This window comes from Aquarana catesbeiana, linkage group LG05 (genome assembly GCF_042186555.1).
Source record: "Aquarana catesbeiana isolate 2022-GZ linkage group LG05, ASM4218655v1, whole genome shotgun sequence".
Taxonomy (NCBI): domain Eukaryota; kingdom Metazoa; phylum Chordata; class Amphibia; order Anura; family Ranidae; genus Aquarana; species Aquarana catesbeiana.
This window is the reverse complement of record NC_133328.1, coordinates 651,788,365-651,807,192: the sequence shown is the minus strand read 5'-3', so window position 1 is coordinate 651,807,192 and position 18,828 is coordinate 651,788,365. Positions and strand designations below refer to the sequence as shown.

Sequence of the window (18,828 nt, the reverse complement as noted above, 5' to 3'; positions counted from 1 at the left end):
CACACAACATACAGGGATATATAATGTAATATGACATATAATCACACAACATACAGAGATATATAATGTAATATGACATATAATCACACAACATACAGAGATATATAATGTAATATGACATATAATCACACAACATACAGAGATATACAATGTAATATGACATATAATCACACAACATACAGAGATATATAATGTAATATGACATATAATCACACAACATACAGAGATATATAATGTAATATGACATATAATCACACAACATACAGAGATATATAATGTAATATGACATATAATCACACAACATACAGAGATATATAATGTAATATGACATATAATCACACAACATACAGGGATATATAATGTAATATGACATATAATCACACAACATACAGGATATATAATGTAATATGACATATAATCACACAACATACAGAGATATATAATGTAATATGACATATAATCACACAACATACAGAGATATATAATGTAATATGACATATAATCACACAACATACAGGGATATATAATGTAATATGACATATAATCACACAACATACAGAGATATATAATGTAATATGACATATAATCACACAACATACAGAGATATATAATGTAATATGACATATAATCACACAACATACAGGGATATATAATGTAATATGACATATAATCACACAACATACAGAGATATATAATGTAATATGACATATAATCACACAACATACAGGGATATATAATGTAATATGACATATAATCACACAACATACAGAGATATATAATGTAATATGACATATAATCACACAACATACAGAGATATATAATGTAATATGACATATAATCACACAACATACAGAGATATACAATGTAATATGACATATAATCACACAACATACAGAGATATATAATGTAATATGACATATAATCACACAACATACAGAGATATATAATGTAATATGACATATAATCACACAACATACAGAGATATATAATGTAATATGACATATAATCACACAACATACAGAGATATATAATGTAATATGACATATAATCACACAACATACAGAGATATACAATGTAATATGACATATAATCACACACATAGGTTGGACTTGATGGACTTGTGTCTTTTTTCAACCTCACCTACTATGTAACTATGACACACTTCCTGCTCTCCTCCCCTTCTTCTTGTGACCCGCCTCTGACCTCACTTCCGGGTCGCGCTCTCGGTTTGCCAGGGAAGGATGTTTTGCAGTGCGATCCGTATTACAAAACATTCAGTGGAGCACACAGAAGAAACCTCAATAAAGAGAACCTGTCACCTAAAAATCATCACACGGGGGACTTTTTTGTGAAGAAAAAAAAAAAGTTACACCCCAGCACATAAACCCCCACTTACATATACACACACAAACGTAAATGCGTGCGTCGGGGCGCCTACTAGAGCTGCACGATTCTGGACAAAATCAGAATCACAATTTTATTTTCTTGGAATAAAAAGATCACAATGCTCGTGACGTAAAATCTTTCACATTATACAAAAATTTTTTTTTAAATTAAAAAAAAACTGCTCCGCAAATACAGTGTGATATAAAATATTGCAACAACCACCATTTTATTCTCTAGGGTCTCTACTAAAAATATATATATAATGTTTGGAGGGTCTAAGTCATTTTCTAGGAAAAAAAAAAAAAAAAAAGATTTTAACTTGAAACTAACAAATGACAGAAAAAGGTTTTGGCCCCTTTCACACGGGGAGGCGGTTTGCAGGAGTTATTGTGCTAAAAATAGCGCCTGCAAACCGACCTAAAACTGCCTCTACTGTTTCTCCAGTGTGAAGGGCCCCGAGGGCTTTTCACACTGGAGCGGTGCGCTGGCAGGAGAGAAAAAAAAACTCCTGCAAACAGCATCTTTGGAGCGGTGAAGGAGCGGTGTATTCACCGCTCCTGCCCATTGCAATCAATGGGGCAGCGTGGCAATACCGCGGCTTTAGCGGCGCTATGCGAGCGGTTTAAACCCTTTTTCGTCCGCCAGCAGGGGTTAAAACTGCACCGCTAGCGGCCAAATACCGCCGCTAAAACGACGGTAGAGCGGCGCTAAAAATAGCGCCGTTTTACCGCCGACGCCCCCACCGCCCCAGTGTGAAAGAGGCCTTAGTGTTTAACCACTTCAGCCCCGGAACATTTTGCTGGCCAAAGACCGGAGCACTTTTTGCGATTCGGCACTGCGTCGCTTTAACCGACAATTGCGCGGTCGTGCGACGTGGCTCCCAAACAAAATTGACGTCCTTTTTTCCCCACAAACAGAGCTTTTTGGTATTTGATCACCTCTGCGGTTTTTTAATTTTTTGCGCTATAAACAAAAATAGAGCGACAATTTTGAAAAAAACTCATTTTTTACATTTTACTATAATAAATATCCCAAAAATATATAAAAAAACATTTTTTTTCCTCAGTTTAGGCCGATACGTATTCTTTTACATATTTTTGGTAAAAAAAAAAATCGCAATAAGCGATTATTGATTGGTTTGCATAAAAGTTATAGCGTCTACAAAATAGGGGATAGTTTTATGGCATTTTTATTAATTTTTGTTTTACTAGTAATGGCGGCGATCTGCGATTTTTATTGTGACTGCGACATTATGGCGGACATGTTGGACACTTTTGGCGCGATTTTGGGACCATTGTCATTTATACAGCGATCCGTGCTATAAAAATGCATTGATTACTGTGTAAATGACCCTAAAGGGACCTCTTTTTTGGGTCATTGATAGACTTAAACTGGAGAGGTGGCCCCAAACGGCGTGCGATTTCCAAACTAGAAATGGAATGGATCTACAAGATGAACCAGTGGGTTGAATGTAGATATCGAAATAAAACGCATTCATAGACAATGATTGAGATAGGAGTACTGGCGTTTTTTTCCTCTGTTTTATTTTGTATATATTGTTCATTTAGTATCTTTATTATTATTACTTTTTTATATAATTGTAGGAGGAGAACGATTGGACGATCTGCTGTCCCCCCACTCCCAGGTCTGTTTACCATTAGGATTTACCGATTGGCCGACTGATGGGATAGAACCTTCTCCTTAATTACAGAATTCATTATTCTTTGAATTTTTAATATTATTATTTTTTTCTTTCACGGTGCTTTTCTAGATGCCCCATAGATAATGTATTTTTCTCTTTCTTTTCTATTTTTTTTTTAATGGCAACTTGTTATCTACTTGTCACCTTTTTCACAAATTTGTTGGTGGCGATATTATCAGCCATAGTTATTATTCTCCATCTTTTATAACAACTCTCCTCTGGCTAAGCCCCTTTGGAGGTGTTATTTTTTTCGGTTGGTTTTTCATTTATATAAAGGTGTCCATGGTAACCCCCTCTGTCACATATGTTGCTGACCGTTCGCTGCGTGGCATTTATCAGATCGAGGCCTGGCGTTTTCCATTATTTCCTTATCCGTTTTAAGCGCTGAGCGGCGTCCAGACGAAAGCGAGGTCTGGTCCCCCGTCCAGCGCTATATAGGTGATGGTTCGGTGCGTCGCCCCGTGCCCCTTTGAAGACGTCATCTATGACGAAACATGTTGGGGCGTGGCTACACACTGTACGCCATCACGCTGTGCGCCCCATGTTGTAGTAACACGGGTGTTCGCTTTTTATGCCGGCTGTTTTTAAACGTTTTTGTATTCACATTAATTGGCAGAGATATGCTCCCTGCCCTTTTGTAAAAATAAATCTTTTTTAAATTTAGGGCACCATTGGAGCTTTTGTTCCCCCCCCCCTTTTTTTTTTTTTTTGCATTTACGGCTCTTTGGACCAGCGAAGTGCCTCCCTCGAGACTGACGCGCTGGAATTGCCTCCGGTCGGAACGAGGATTCAGACGCCGCCATCCACCCGTCCCTGCAGAGGGCTGTATCTGGACGCTCACAAGACCTCGCTATTTAAAGGGGTCCACCGTGTCCGGTAAGGGTCCATCCTCATTGCCCCCCCTCTGAAGTCACCGGTTGCTGGGATTCTTCTTCCCTCCTTTCTCATCTACATGGGTTGTGTGTAAATGAACTGTGGATATGTGACCCTCCCCCCCCCATATGATTGGTGTATCCTCACTGAACTCTCTATGAATGGACACAATTCACCTTCACTGCTTCTATCTGGTCATTTTTTTACCAATCACTTATCAATTTTGGGATGATTTTAGTTATTTAAACTTGTTTTGGTATAAGATCACTGAATTTATAGTTATTTGTGTTTGTCACATTTTTTTCCATATTTGTTTTCATTATTTATTCACAATATTATTGGTAATTGATATATTCACTTTAGATTGATTTAATCATCTACTTTGTTGCCATTCACTTACACTTTTTAGCCACTGGATTGTAAGCGCACTTAGCATATCCCTCCTGTGTAAATGACACTGGCAGTGAAGGGGTTAACCACTAGGGGGCGGGGGAGGGGTTAAGTGTGTCCCGGGGGCGTGTTTCTAACTGTGGGGGGGGGGGAGGGGCTAGCTGTGACACGTCACTGATCTCTGCTCCGATCAGAGGGAGCTGTGATCAGTGTCCTGTCACTGGGCAGAACGGGGAGATTCTTGTTTACATCACCATCTCCCTGTTCTTCCTCCCTGTGAGGCAATCGAGTCCGCGGGACCCGCGATCCGACTCACGGAGGTCCCGGCCGGCGGCGCGCATGCGATGGCACGGCGGCAAATTTAAAGGGACGTACCTGTGGGCCCATTTGCCTGTCCGTGCCATTCTGCTGACGTACATCGTGGTGCGCCGGTCGGGAAGGGGTTAAACTTCCCTCATTTACAGACCGAAGTCTATTCCACTGACAGATCGTTACAATGTTTATACTAAAGTTCCTCCGATAAAGAATGTTGTGATTCTTGGCAGACGGCCCGGATTTATTTCTTCCTGTCTTTTGATTGCAGAGCAAGAATTCGTGAAATACTTTTATGAAGATCGCAACAGGGAGGAGAAAAAAAAAAAATCGCGATAACGATTCTTGGCGATTAATCGTGCAGCTCTAGCGCCTGCGCGTGAAAACGTTGCTCGTGATACACATGTTGTATATCGCCGCACATGCTGGAGTGAGAGCGATAATTCTACACCAGACCTCCTCCATAACACTAAACCGATGACCTATAGGGGGGGCTTTTACAGCGTCACCTATAGAAAATATCGGGGACTGAAGTCCGTCGCCGTTTCAGGGGCGCACAGGAAATTTAAGGTTGGGCCTCTTTTCACTCATCTTCACCTCGTCTTTTATATTTAACGAAAATTTGGGTCATTTAATATCTTTGTTCTCCCTAAAATTCACGTTAGTGTGTTTTGTTTTTTACTGAAATTCTGCGTTCCCTGGACCTTTGCGGTAATATCATATGACATGAAAAACATTGCAACTACCGCCATTTAATTCTCCGGGGCGTCTGCTTTCCGATAATAAGATATAATATTTGTGGCCTAAAATGATTTTTTTTTTTAAACGTCTCCAAAAAACACAAACAGAGCTCTGACAGCGAAGAGGGTAAAAGGGATGTGGAGGATCCTTAAGGGATCCGGGGGAGGGGCAGGTTGTAGGTGAAGGACCTCCGATGTGAGATTCTGTGCCATGCAGGGAGATTAGAGATCTGAATGTTCGGATAAAGATCTGGAGGAAGGAGGGATTCGGGGTTTCTGGAGCAACAGGCTGACTTTTCATTGGGGTAAAACCTACACTGTATTACCAAAAGTATTGGGACGCCTGCCTTTACACTCACATGAACTTTAATGACATCCCAGTCTGTGGTATAGTTGGACAGAAGCAACACCACCTGCATGCTGCCCCTCCCCTATTCATGGAGGCTCCACCCATCACTCACCTGAGCGGCATACAGGGCCAGTAGTTTGAGGGCGGGGCCCCGCACCTCCTGCAGGTAGTTCCCAGCATGCTCCCGGGTGTAGCGGGACACGACATTCACCAACTCCCCGAGGATGAGCGGGATCTGAATGTTCAGCAGAGCCGCAGCAAACGCCAACTGAGGAGACAAAACACTATGATGTCGTCATATCGCCCACAGAGACCGCGGCGGTGTTCTCATATCGCATCATTATCTGCTCACTGATATCCCTTATAGATGACACTATTCCTAGGGCTCCACCTACTGGCCAAATCTGAGAAGACCGCAAGATTCATCCCAAACCGACACCCCATACACTGTGCTATACATTACACCCCATACACTGTGCTATACATTACACTCTATACACTGTGCTATACATTACACCCCATACACTGTGCTATACATTACACCCCATACACTGTGCTATACATTACACTCTATACACTGTGCTATACATTACACCCCATACACTGTGCTATACATTACACTGTGCTATACATTACACTCTATACATTACACCCCATACACTGTGCTATACATTACACCCCATACACTGTGCTATACATTACACTCTATACACTGTGCTATACATTACACCCCATACACTGTGCTATACATTACACCCCATACACTGTGCTATATATTACACTGTGCTATACATTACACTCTATACATTACACCCCATACACTGTGCTATACATTACACCCCATACACTGTGCTATACATTACACTCTATACACTGTGCTATACATTACACCCCATACACTGTGCTATACATTACACTCTATACACTGTGCTATACATTACACCCCATACACTGTGCTATACATTACACTCTATACACTGTGCTATACATTACACCCCATACACTGTGCTATACATTACACCTCATACACTGTGCTATACATTACACCCCATACACTGTGCTATACATTACACCCCATACACTGTGCTATACATTACACCCCATACACTGTGCTATACATTACACCCCATACACTGTGCTATACATTACACCCCATACACTGTGCTATACATTACACTCCATACACTGTGCTATACATTACACCCCATACACTGTGCTATACATTACACCCCATACACTGTGCTATACATTACACTCTATACACTGTGCTATACATTACACCCCATACACTGTGCTATACATTACACTCCATACACTGTGCTATACATTACACCCCATACACTGTGCTATACATTACACTCTATACACTGTGCTATACATTACACCCCATACACTGTGCTATACATTACACCCCATACACTGTGCTATACATTACACTCTATACATTACACCCTATACACTGTGCTATACATTACACTCTATACACTGTGCTATACATTACACCCTATACACTGTGCTATACATTACACCCCATACACTGTGCTATACATTACACTCCATACACTGTGCTATACATTACACCCCATACACTGTGCTATACATTACACCCCATACACTGTGCTATACATTACACCCCATACACTGTGCTATACATTACACTCCATACACTGTGCTATACATTACACCCCATACACTGTGCTATACATTACACCCCATACACTGTGCTATACATTACACCCCATACACTGTGCTATACATTACACCCCATACACTGTGCTATACATTACACCCCATACACTGTGCTATACATTACACTCCATACACTGTGCTATACATTACACCCCATACACTGTGCTATACATTACACCCCATACACTGTGCTATACATTACACCCCATACACTGTGCTATACATTACACTCTATACACTGTGCTATATATTACACTCCATACACTGTGCTATACATTACACCCCATACACTGTGCTATACATTACACCCCATACACTGTGCTATACATTACACTCCATACACTGTGCTATACATTACACTCCATACACTGTGCTATACATTACACTCCATACACTGTGCTATACATTACACCCCATACACTGTGCTATACATTACACCCCATACACTGTGCTATACATTACACTCCATACACTGTGCTATACATTACACTCTATACACTGTGCTATACATTACACCCCATACACTGTGCTTTACATTACACCCCATACACTGTGCTATACATTACACCCCATACACTGTGCTATACATTACACTCCATACACTGTGCTATACATTACACCCCATACACTGTGCTATACATTACACTCCATACACTGTGCTATACATTACACTCCATACACTGTGCTATACATTACACCCCATACACTGTGCTATACATTACACCCCATACACTGTGCTATACATTACACTCTATACACTGTGCTATACATTACACTCTATACATTACACCCCATACACTGTGCTATACATTACACTCTATACACTGTGCTATACATTACACCCCATACACTGTGCTATACATTACACCCCATACACTGTGATATACATTACACTCCATACACTGTGCTATACATTACACTCCATACACTGTGCTATACATTACACCCCATACACTGTGCTATACATTACACCCCATACACTGTGCTATACATTACACCCCATACACTGTGCTATACATTACACCCCATACACTGTGCTATACATTACACCCCATACACTGTGCTATACATTACACCCCATACACTGTGCTATACATTACACTCTATACACTGTGCTATACATTACACCCCATACACTGTGCTATACATTACACCCCATACACTGTGCTATACATTACACTCTATACACTGTGCTATACATTACACCCCATACACTGTGCTATACATTACACTCCATACACTGTGCTATACATTACACCCCATACACTGTGCTATACATTACACCCCATACACTGTACTATACATTACACTCTATACACTGTACTATACATTACACCCCATACACTGTGCTATACATTACACCCCATACACTGTGCTATACATTACACTCTATACATTACACTCCATACACTGTGCTATACATTACACTCTATACATTACACTCTATACATTACACTCTATACATTACACTCTATACATTACACTCCATACACTGTGCTATACATTACACCCCATACACTGTGCTATACATTACACCCCATACACTGTGCTATACATTACACTCTATACACTGTGCTATACATTACACCCCATACACTGTGCTATACATTACACCCCATACACTGTGCTATACATTACACTCTATACATTACACTCCATACATTGTGCTATACATTACACTCTATACATTACACTCTATACACTGTGCTATACATTACACTCTATATACTGTGCTATACATTACACCCCATACACTGTGCTATACATTACACTCTATACACTGTGCTATACATTACACCCCATACACTGTGCTATACATTACACCCCATACACTGTGCTATACATTACACCCCATACACTGTGCTATACATTACACTCTATACATTACACCCCATACATTGTGCTATACATTACACTCCATACACTGTGCTATACATTACACTCTATACATTACACCCCATACATTGTGCTATACATTACACTCCATACACTGTGCTATACATTACACCCCATACACTGTGCTATACATTACACTCTATACATTACACTCTATACATTACACCCCATACACTGTGCTATACATTACACTCCATACACTGTGCTATACATTACACCCCATACACTGTGCTATACATTACACCCCATACACTGTGCTATACATTACACCCCATACACTGTGCTATACATTACACCCCATACACTGTGCTATACATTACACCCCATACACTGTGCTATACATTACACTCCATACATTACACCCCATACACTGTGCTATACATTACACCCCATACACTGTGCTATACATTACACCCCATACACTATGCTATACATTACACTCCATACACTGTGCTATACATTACACTCCATACACTGTGCTATACATTACACTCCATACACTGTGCTATACATTACACTCTATACATTACACCCCATACACTGTGCTATACATTACACTCTATACACTGTGCTATACATTACACCCCATACAGTGTGCTATACATTACTCTCTATACATTACACTCCATACACTGTGCTATACATTACACTCTATACATTACACTCCATACACTGTGCTATACATTACACCCTATACACTGTGCTATACATTACACCCCATACACTGTGCTATACATTACACTCTATACACTGTGCTATACATTACACCCCATACACTGTGCTATACATTACACTCCATACACTGTGCTATACATTACACTCTATACACTGTGCTATACATTACACCCCATACACTGTGCTATACATTAGCACGCCCCATACACTGTGCTATACATTACACTCCATACACTGTGCTATACATTACAACCCCATACACTGTGCTATACATTACACTCCATACACTGTGCTATACATTACACTCTATACACTGTGCTATACATTACACTCTATACACTGTGCTATACATTACACTCCATACACTGTGCTATACATTACACTCCTATACACTGTGCTATACATTACACCCCATACACTGTGCTATACATTACACCTCATACACTGTGCTATACATTACACCCCATACACTGTGCTATACATTACACTCCATACACTGTGCTATACATTACACTCTATACACTGTGCTATACATTACACCCATACACTGTGCTATACATTACACTCCATACACTGTGCTATACATTACACCCCATACACTGTGCTATACATTACACTCCATACACTGTGCTATACATTACACTCTATACACTGTGCTATACATTACACCCCATACACTGTGCTATACATTACACTCCATACACTGTGCTATACATTACACCCCATACACTGTGCTATACATTACACTCCATACACTGTGCTATACATAACACCCCATATACTGTGCTATACATTACACGCCATACACTGTGCTATACATTACACTCCCATACACTGTGCTATACATTACACTCTATACATTACACTCCATACACTGTGCTATACATTACACCCCATACACTGTGCTATACATTACACCCCATACACTGTGCTATACATTACACTCTATACATTACACTCTATACATTACACTCCATACACTGTGCTATACATTACACTCTATACACTGTGCTATACATTACACCCCATACACTGTGCTATACATTACACCCTATACACTGTGCTATACATTACACCCCATACTACTGTGCTATACATTACACTCCATACACTGTGCTATACATTACACCCCATACACTGTGCTATACATTACACTCTATACATACACTCCATACACTGTGCTATACATTACACCCCATACACTGTGCTATACATTACACCCCATACACTGTGCTATACATTACACTCTATACATTACACTCTATACATTACACTCCATACACTGTGCTATACATTACACTCTATATACTGTGCTATACATTACACCCCATACACTGTGCTATACATTACACCCCATACACTGTGCTATACATTACACTCTATACATTACACTCCATACACTGTGCTATACATTACACCCCATACACTGTGCTATACATTACACCCCCATACACTGTGCTATACATTACACTCTATACATTACACTCTATACATTACACTCCATACACTGTGCTATACATTACACTCTATACACTGTGCTATACATTACACCCCATACACTGTGCTATACATTACACCCTATACACTGTGCTATACATTACACCCCATACACTGTGCTATACATTACACTCCATACACTGTGCTATACATTACACCCCATACACTGTGCTATACATTACACCCCATACACTGTGCTATACATTACACCCCATACACTGTGCTATACATTACACCCCATACACTGTGCTATACATTACACCCCATACACTGTGCTATACATTACACCCCATACACTGTGCTATACATTACACCCCATACACTGTGCTATACATTACACTCTATACACTGTGCTATACATTACACTCCATACACTGTGCTATACATTACACCCCATACACTGTGCTATACATTACACCCCATACACTGTGCTATACATTACACCCCATACACTGTGCTATACATTACACTCCATACATTACACCCCATACACTGTGCTATACATTACACCCCATACACTGTGCTATACATTACACCCCATACACTATGCTATACATTACACTCCATACACTGTGCTATACATTACACTCCATACACTGTGCTATACATTACACCCCATACACTGTGCTATACATTACACTCTATACACTGTGCTATACATTACACTCCATACACTGTGCTATACATTACACCCCATACACTGTGCTATACATTACACCCCATACACTGTGCTATACATTACACCCCATACACTGTGCTATACATTACACTCCTATACACTGTGCTATACATTACACTCCATACACTGTGCTATACATTACACCCCATACACTGTGCTATACATTACACCCCATACACTGTGCTATACATTACACCCCCCATACACTGTGCTATACATTACACTCCATACATTACACCCATACACTGTGCTATACATTACACCCCATACACTGTGCTATACATTACACCCCATACACTATGCTATACATTACACTCCATACACTGTGCTATACATTACACTCCATACACTGTGCTATACATTACACCCCATACACTGTGCTATACATTACACTCTATACATTACACTCTATACATTACACCCATACACTGTGCTATACATTACACTCCATACACTGTGCTATACATTACACCCCATACACTGTGCTATACATTACACCCCATACACTGTGCTATACATTACACCCCATACACTGTGCTATACATTACACCCATACACTGTGCTATACATTACACCCCATACACTGTGCTATACATACATACACTCCATACATTACACCCCATACACTGTGCTATACATTACACCCATACACTGTGCTATACATTACACCCCATACACTTGCTATACATTACACTCCATACACTGTGCTATACATTACACTCCATACACTGTGCTATACATTACACTCCATACACTGTGCTATACATTACACTCTATACATTACACCCCATACACTGTGCTATACATTACACTCCATACACTGTGCTAATACATTACACCTCCATACACTGTGCTATACATTACACTCTATACATTACACTCCATACACTGTGCTATACATTACAACTGCTATACATTACACTCATACACTGTGCTATACATTACACCCCTATACACTGTGCTATACATTACACCCCATACACTGTGCTATACATTACACTATACACTGTGCTATACATTACACCCCATACACTGTGCTATACATTACAACTCTCATACACTGTGCTATACATTACACTCCATACACTGTGCTATACATTACACCCCATACACTGTGCTATACATTACACCCCATACACTGTGCTATACATTACACTCCATACACTGTGCTATACATTACACCCCATACACTGTGCTATACATTACACTCCATACACTGTGCTATACATTACACTCTATACACTGTGCTATACATTACACTCCATACACTGTGCTATACATTACACTCCATACACTGTGCTATACATTACACTCTATACACTGTGCTATACATTACACCCCATACACTGTGCTATACATTACACCTCATACACTGTGCTATACATTACACCCCATACACTGTGCTATACATTACACTCCATACACTGTGCTATACATTACACTCTATACACTGTGCTATACATTACACCCCATACACTGTGCTATACATTACACTCCATACACTGTGCTATACATTACACCCCATACACTGTGCTATACATTACACTCCATACACTGTGCTATACATTACACTCTATACACTGTGCTATACATTACACTCCATACACTGTGCTATACATTACACTCCATACACTGTGCTATACATTACACCCATACACTGTGCTATACATTACACTCCATACACTGTGCTATACATACACCCATATACTGTGCTATACATTACACTCCATACACTGTGCTATACATTACACCCCATACACTGTGCTATACATTACACTCTATACATTACACTCCATACACTGTGCTATACATTACACCCCATACACTGTGCTATACATTACACCCCATACACTGTGCTATACATTACACTCTATACATTACACTCTATACATTACACTCCATACACTGTGCTATACATTACACTCTATACACTGTGCTATACATTACACCCCATACAACTGTGCTATACATACAACCCTATACACTGTGCTATACATTACACCCCATACACTGTGCTATACATTACACTCATACACTGTGCTATACATTACACCCCATACACTGTGCTATACATTACACTCTATACATTACACTCCATACACTGTGCTATACATTACACCCCATACACTGTGCTATACATTACACCCATACACTGTGCTATACATTACACTCTATACATTACACTCTATACATTACACTCCATACACTGTGCTATACATTACACTCTATATACTGTGCTATACATTACACCCCATACACTGTGCTATACATTACACCCCATACACTGTGCTATACATTACACTCTATACATTACACTCCTACACTGTGCTATACATTACACCCCCATACACTGTGCTATACATTACACCCCATACACTGTGCTATACATTACACTCTATACATTACACTCTATACATTACACTCCATACACTGTGCTATACATTACACTCTATACACTGTGCTATACATTACACCCCATACACTGTGCTATACATTACACCCTATACACTGTGCTATACATTACACCCCATACACTGTGCTATACATTACACTCCATACACTGTGCTATACATTACACCCCATACACTGTGCTATACATTACACCCCATACACTGTGCTATACATTACACCCCATACACTGTGCTATACATTACACCCCATACACTGTGCTATACATTACACCCCATACACTGTGCTATACATTACACCCCATACACTGTGCTATACATTACACTCCATACACTGTGCTATACATTACACCCCATACACTGTGCTATACATTACACCCATACACTGTGCTATACATTACACCCCATACACTGTGCTATACATTACACTCTATACACTGTGCTATACATTACACTCCATACACTGTGCTATACATTACACCTCCATACACTGTGCTATACATTACACTCCATACACTGTGCTATACATTACACCCCATACACTGTGCTATACATTACACCCCATACACTGTGCTATACATTACACTGGCCTACTACATTACACTCCATACACTGTGTACATTACACTCATACACTGTGCTATACATTACACCCCATACACTGTGCTATACATTACACTCCATACACTGTGCTATACATTACACTCCATACACTGTGCTATACATTACACTCCATACACTGTGCTATACATTACACTCCATACACTGTGCTATACATTACACTCCATACACTGTGCTATACATTACACTCCATACACTGTGCTATACATTACACTCTATACACTGTGCTATACATTACACCCCATACACTGTGCTATACATTTCACCTCATACACTGTGCTATACATTACACCCCATACACTGTGCTATACATTACACTCCATACACTGTGCTATACATTACACTCTATACACTGTGCTATACATTACACCCCATACACTGTGCTTATACATTACACCCCATACACTGTGCTATACATTACACCCCATACACTGTGCTATACATTACACCCCTATACACTGTGCTATACATTACACTCCATACACTGTGCTATACATTACACCCCATACACTGTGCTATACATTACACTCCATACACTGTGCTATACATTACACTCCATACACTGTGCTATACATTACACCCCATACACTGTGCTATACATTACACCCCATACACTGTGCTATACATTACACCCTATACACTGTGCTATACATTACACTCTATACATTACACCCCATACACTGTGCTATACATTACACTCTATACACTGTGCTATACATTACACCCCATACACTGTGCTATACATTACACCCCATACACTGTGCTATACATTACACTCCATACACTGTGCTATACATTACACTCCATACACTGTGCTATACATTACACCCCATACACTGTGCTATAACATTACACCCCATACACTGTGCTATACATTACACCCCATACACTGTGCTATACATTAACACCCCATACACTGTGCTATACATTACACCCCATACACTGTGCTATACATTACACCCCATACACTGTGCTATACATTACACTCTATACATTACACTCTATACACTGTGCTATACATTACACCCCATACACTGTGCTATACATTACACCCCATACACTGTGCTATACATTACACTCTATACACTGTGCTATACATTACACCCCATACACTGTGCTATACATTACACTCCATACACTGTGCTATACATTACACCCCATACACTGTGCTATACATTACACCCCATACACTGTACTATACATTACACTCTATACACTGTACTATACATTACACCCCATACACTGTGCTATACATTACACTCTATACATTACACTCTATACATTACACTCTATACATTACACTCCATACACTGTGCTATACATTACACTCTATACATTACACTCTATACATTACACTCTATACATTACACTCCATACACTGTGCTATACATTACACCCCATACACTGTGCTATACATTACACCCCCATACACTGTGCTATACATTACACTCTATACACTGTGCTATACATTACACCCCATACACTGTGCTATACATTACACTCTATACATTACACTCCATACATTGTGCTATACATTACACTCTATACATTACACTCTCATACACTGTGCTATACATTACACTCTATAACTGTGCTATACATTACACCCCATACACTGTGCTATACATTACACTCTATACACTGTGCTATACATTACACCCCATACACTGTGCTATACATTACACCCCCATACACTGTGCTATACATTACACCCCATACACTGCGCTATACATTACACTCTATACACTGTGCTATACATTACACTCTATACATTACACCCCATACATTGTGCTATACATTACACTCTATACATTACACTCCATACACTGTGCTATACATTACACTCTATACATTACAACCCATACATTGTGCTATACATTACACTCCATACACTGTGCTATACATTACACCCCATACACTGTGCTATACATTACACTCTATACACTGTGCTATACATTACACTCTATACACTGTGCTATACATTACACTCTATACATTACACTCCATACACTGTGCTATACATTACACCCCATACACTGTGCTATACATTACACCCCATACACTGTGCTATACATTACACCCCATACACTGTGCTATACATTACACTCTATACACTGTGCTATACATTACACCCCATACACTGTGCTATACATTACACTCTATACACTGTGCTATACATTACACCCCATACACTGTGCTATACATTACACTCTATACACTGTGCTATACATTACACCCCATACACTGTGCTATACATTACACTCTATACACTGTGCTATACATTACACCCCATACACTGTGCTATACATTACACTCTATACACTGTGCTATACATTACAACCCCATACACTGTGCTATACATTACACTCTATACATACACTGCTATACATTACACTCTATACATTACACCCCATACACTGTGCTATACATTACACTCCATACACTGTGCTATACATTACACCCCATACACTGTGCTATACATTACACCCCATACACTGTGCTATACATTACACCCCATACACTGTGCTATACATTACACCTCCATACACTGTGCTATACATTACACCCCAATACACTGTGCTATACATTACACTCCATACATTACACCCCCATACACTGTGCTATACATTACACCCCATACACTGTGCTATACATTACACCCCATACACTGTGCTATACATTACACTCCATACACTGTGCTATACATTACACTCCATACACTGTGCTATACATTACACTCCATACACTGTGCTATACATTACACTCTATACACTGTGCTATACATTACACCCCATACACTGTGCTATACATTACACCCCATACACTGTGCTATACATTACACTCTATACACTGTGCTATACATTACACCCCATACACGTGTGCTATACATTACACCCCATACACTGTGCTATACATTAACACCCCATACACTGTGCTATACATTACACTCTATACATTACACTCCATACACTGTGCTATACATTACACCCTATACACTGTGCTATACATTACACCCCATACACTGTGCTATACATTACACCCTATACACTGTGCTATACATTACACCCCATACACTGTGCTATACATTACACCCCATACACTGTGCTATACATTACACTCTATACACTGTGCTATACATTACACCCCATACACTGTGCTATACATTACACTCCATACACTGTGCTATACATTACACCTCTATACACTGTGCTATACATTACACCCCATACACTGTGCTATACATTACACCCCATACACTGTGCTAATACATTACACTCTATACACTGTGCTATACATTACACTCCTATACACTGTGCTATACATTACACTCCATACACTGTGCTATACATTACACTCCATACACTGTGCTATACATTACACACCCATACACTGTGCTATACATTACACCTCATACACTGTGCTATACATTACACCCCATACACTGTGCTATACATTACACTCCATACACTGTGCTATACATTACACTCTATACACTGTGCTATACATTACACCCCATACACTGTGCTATACATTACACTCCATACACTGTGCTATACATTACACCCCATACACTGTGCTATACATTACACTCCATACACTGTGCTATACATT

The 18,828-nt window shown here is 39.7% G+C and overlaps 1 protein-coding gene across 1 annotated transcript in view; it reads right to left on the bottom strand.

The window, feature by feature from the left end:
• The window catches only part of ABCB8 (ATP binding cassette subfamily B member 8), an 87,467-nt gene that overhangs the window by 53,490 nt on the left and 15,149 nt on the right, over positions 1-18,828 (bottom strand). Inside the window, exon 2 of the mRNA XM_073632886.1 lies at positions 5,865-6,036. Within this exon, the coding sequence (XP_073488987.1) occupies positions 5,865-6,036 (172 nt within the window). The remainder of the gene's footprint in view (positions 1-5,864; positions 6,037-18,828) is intronic.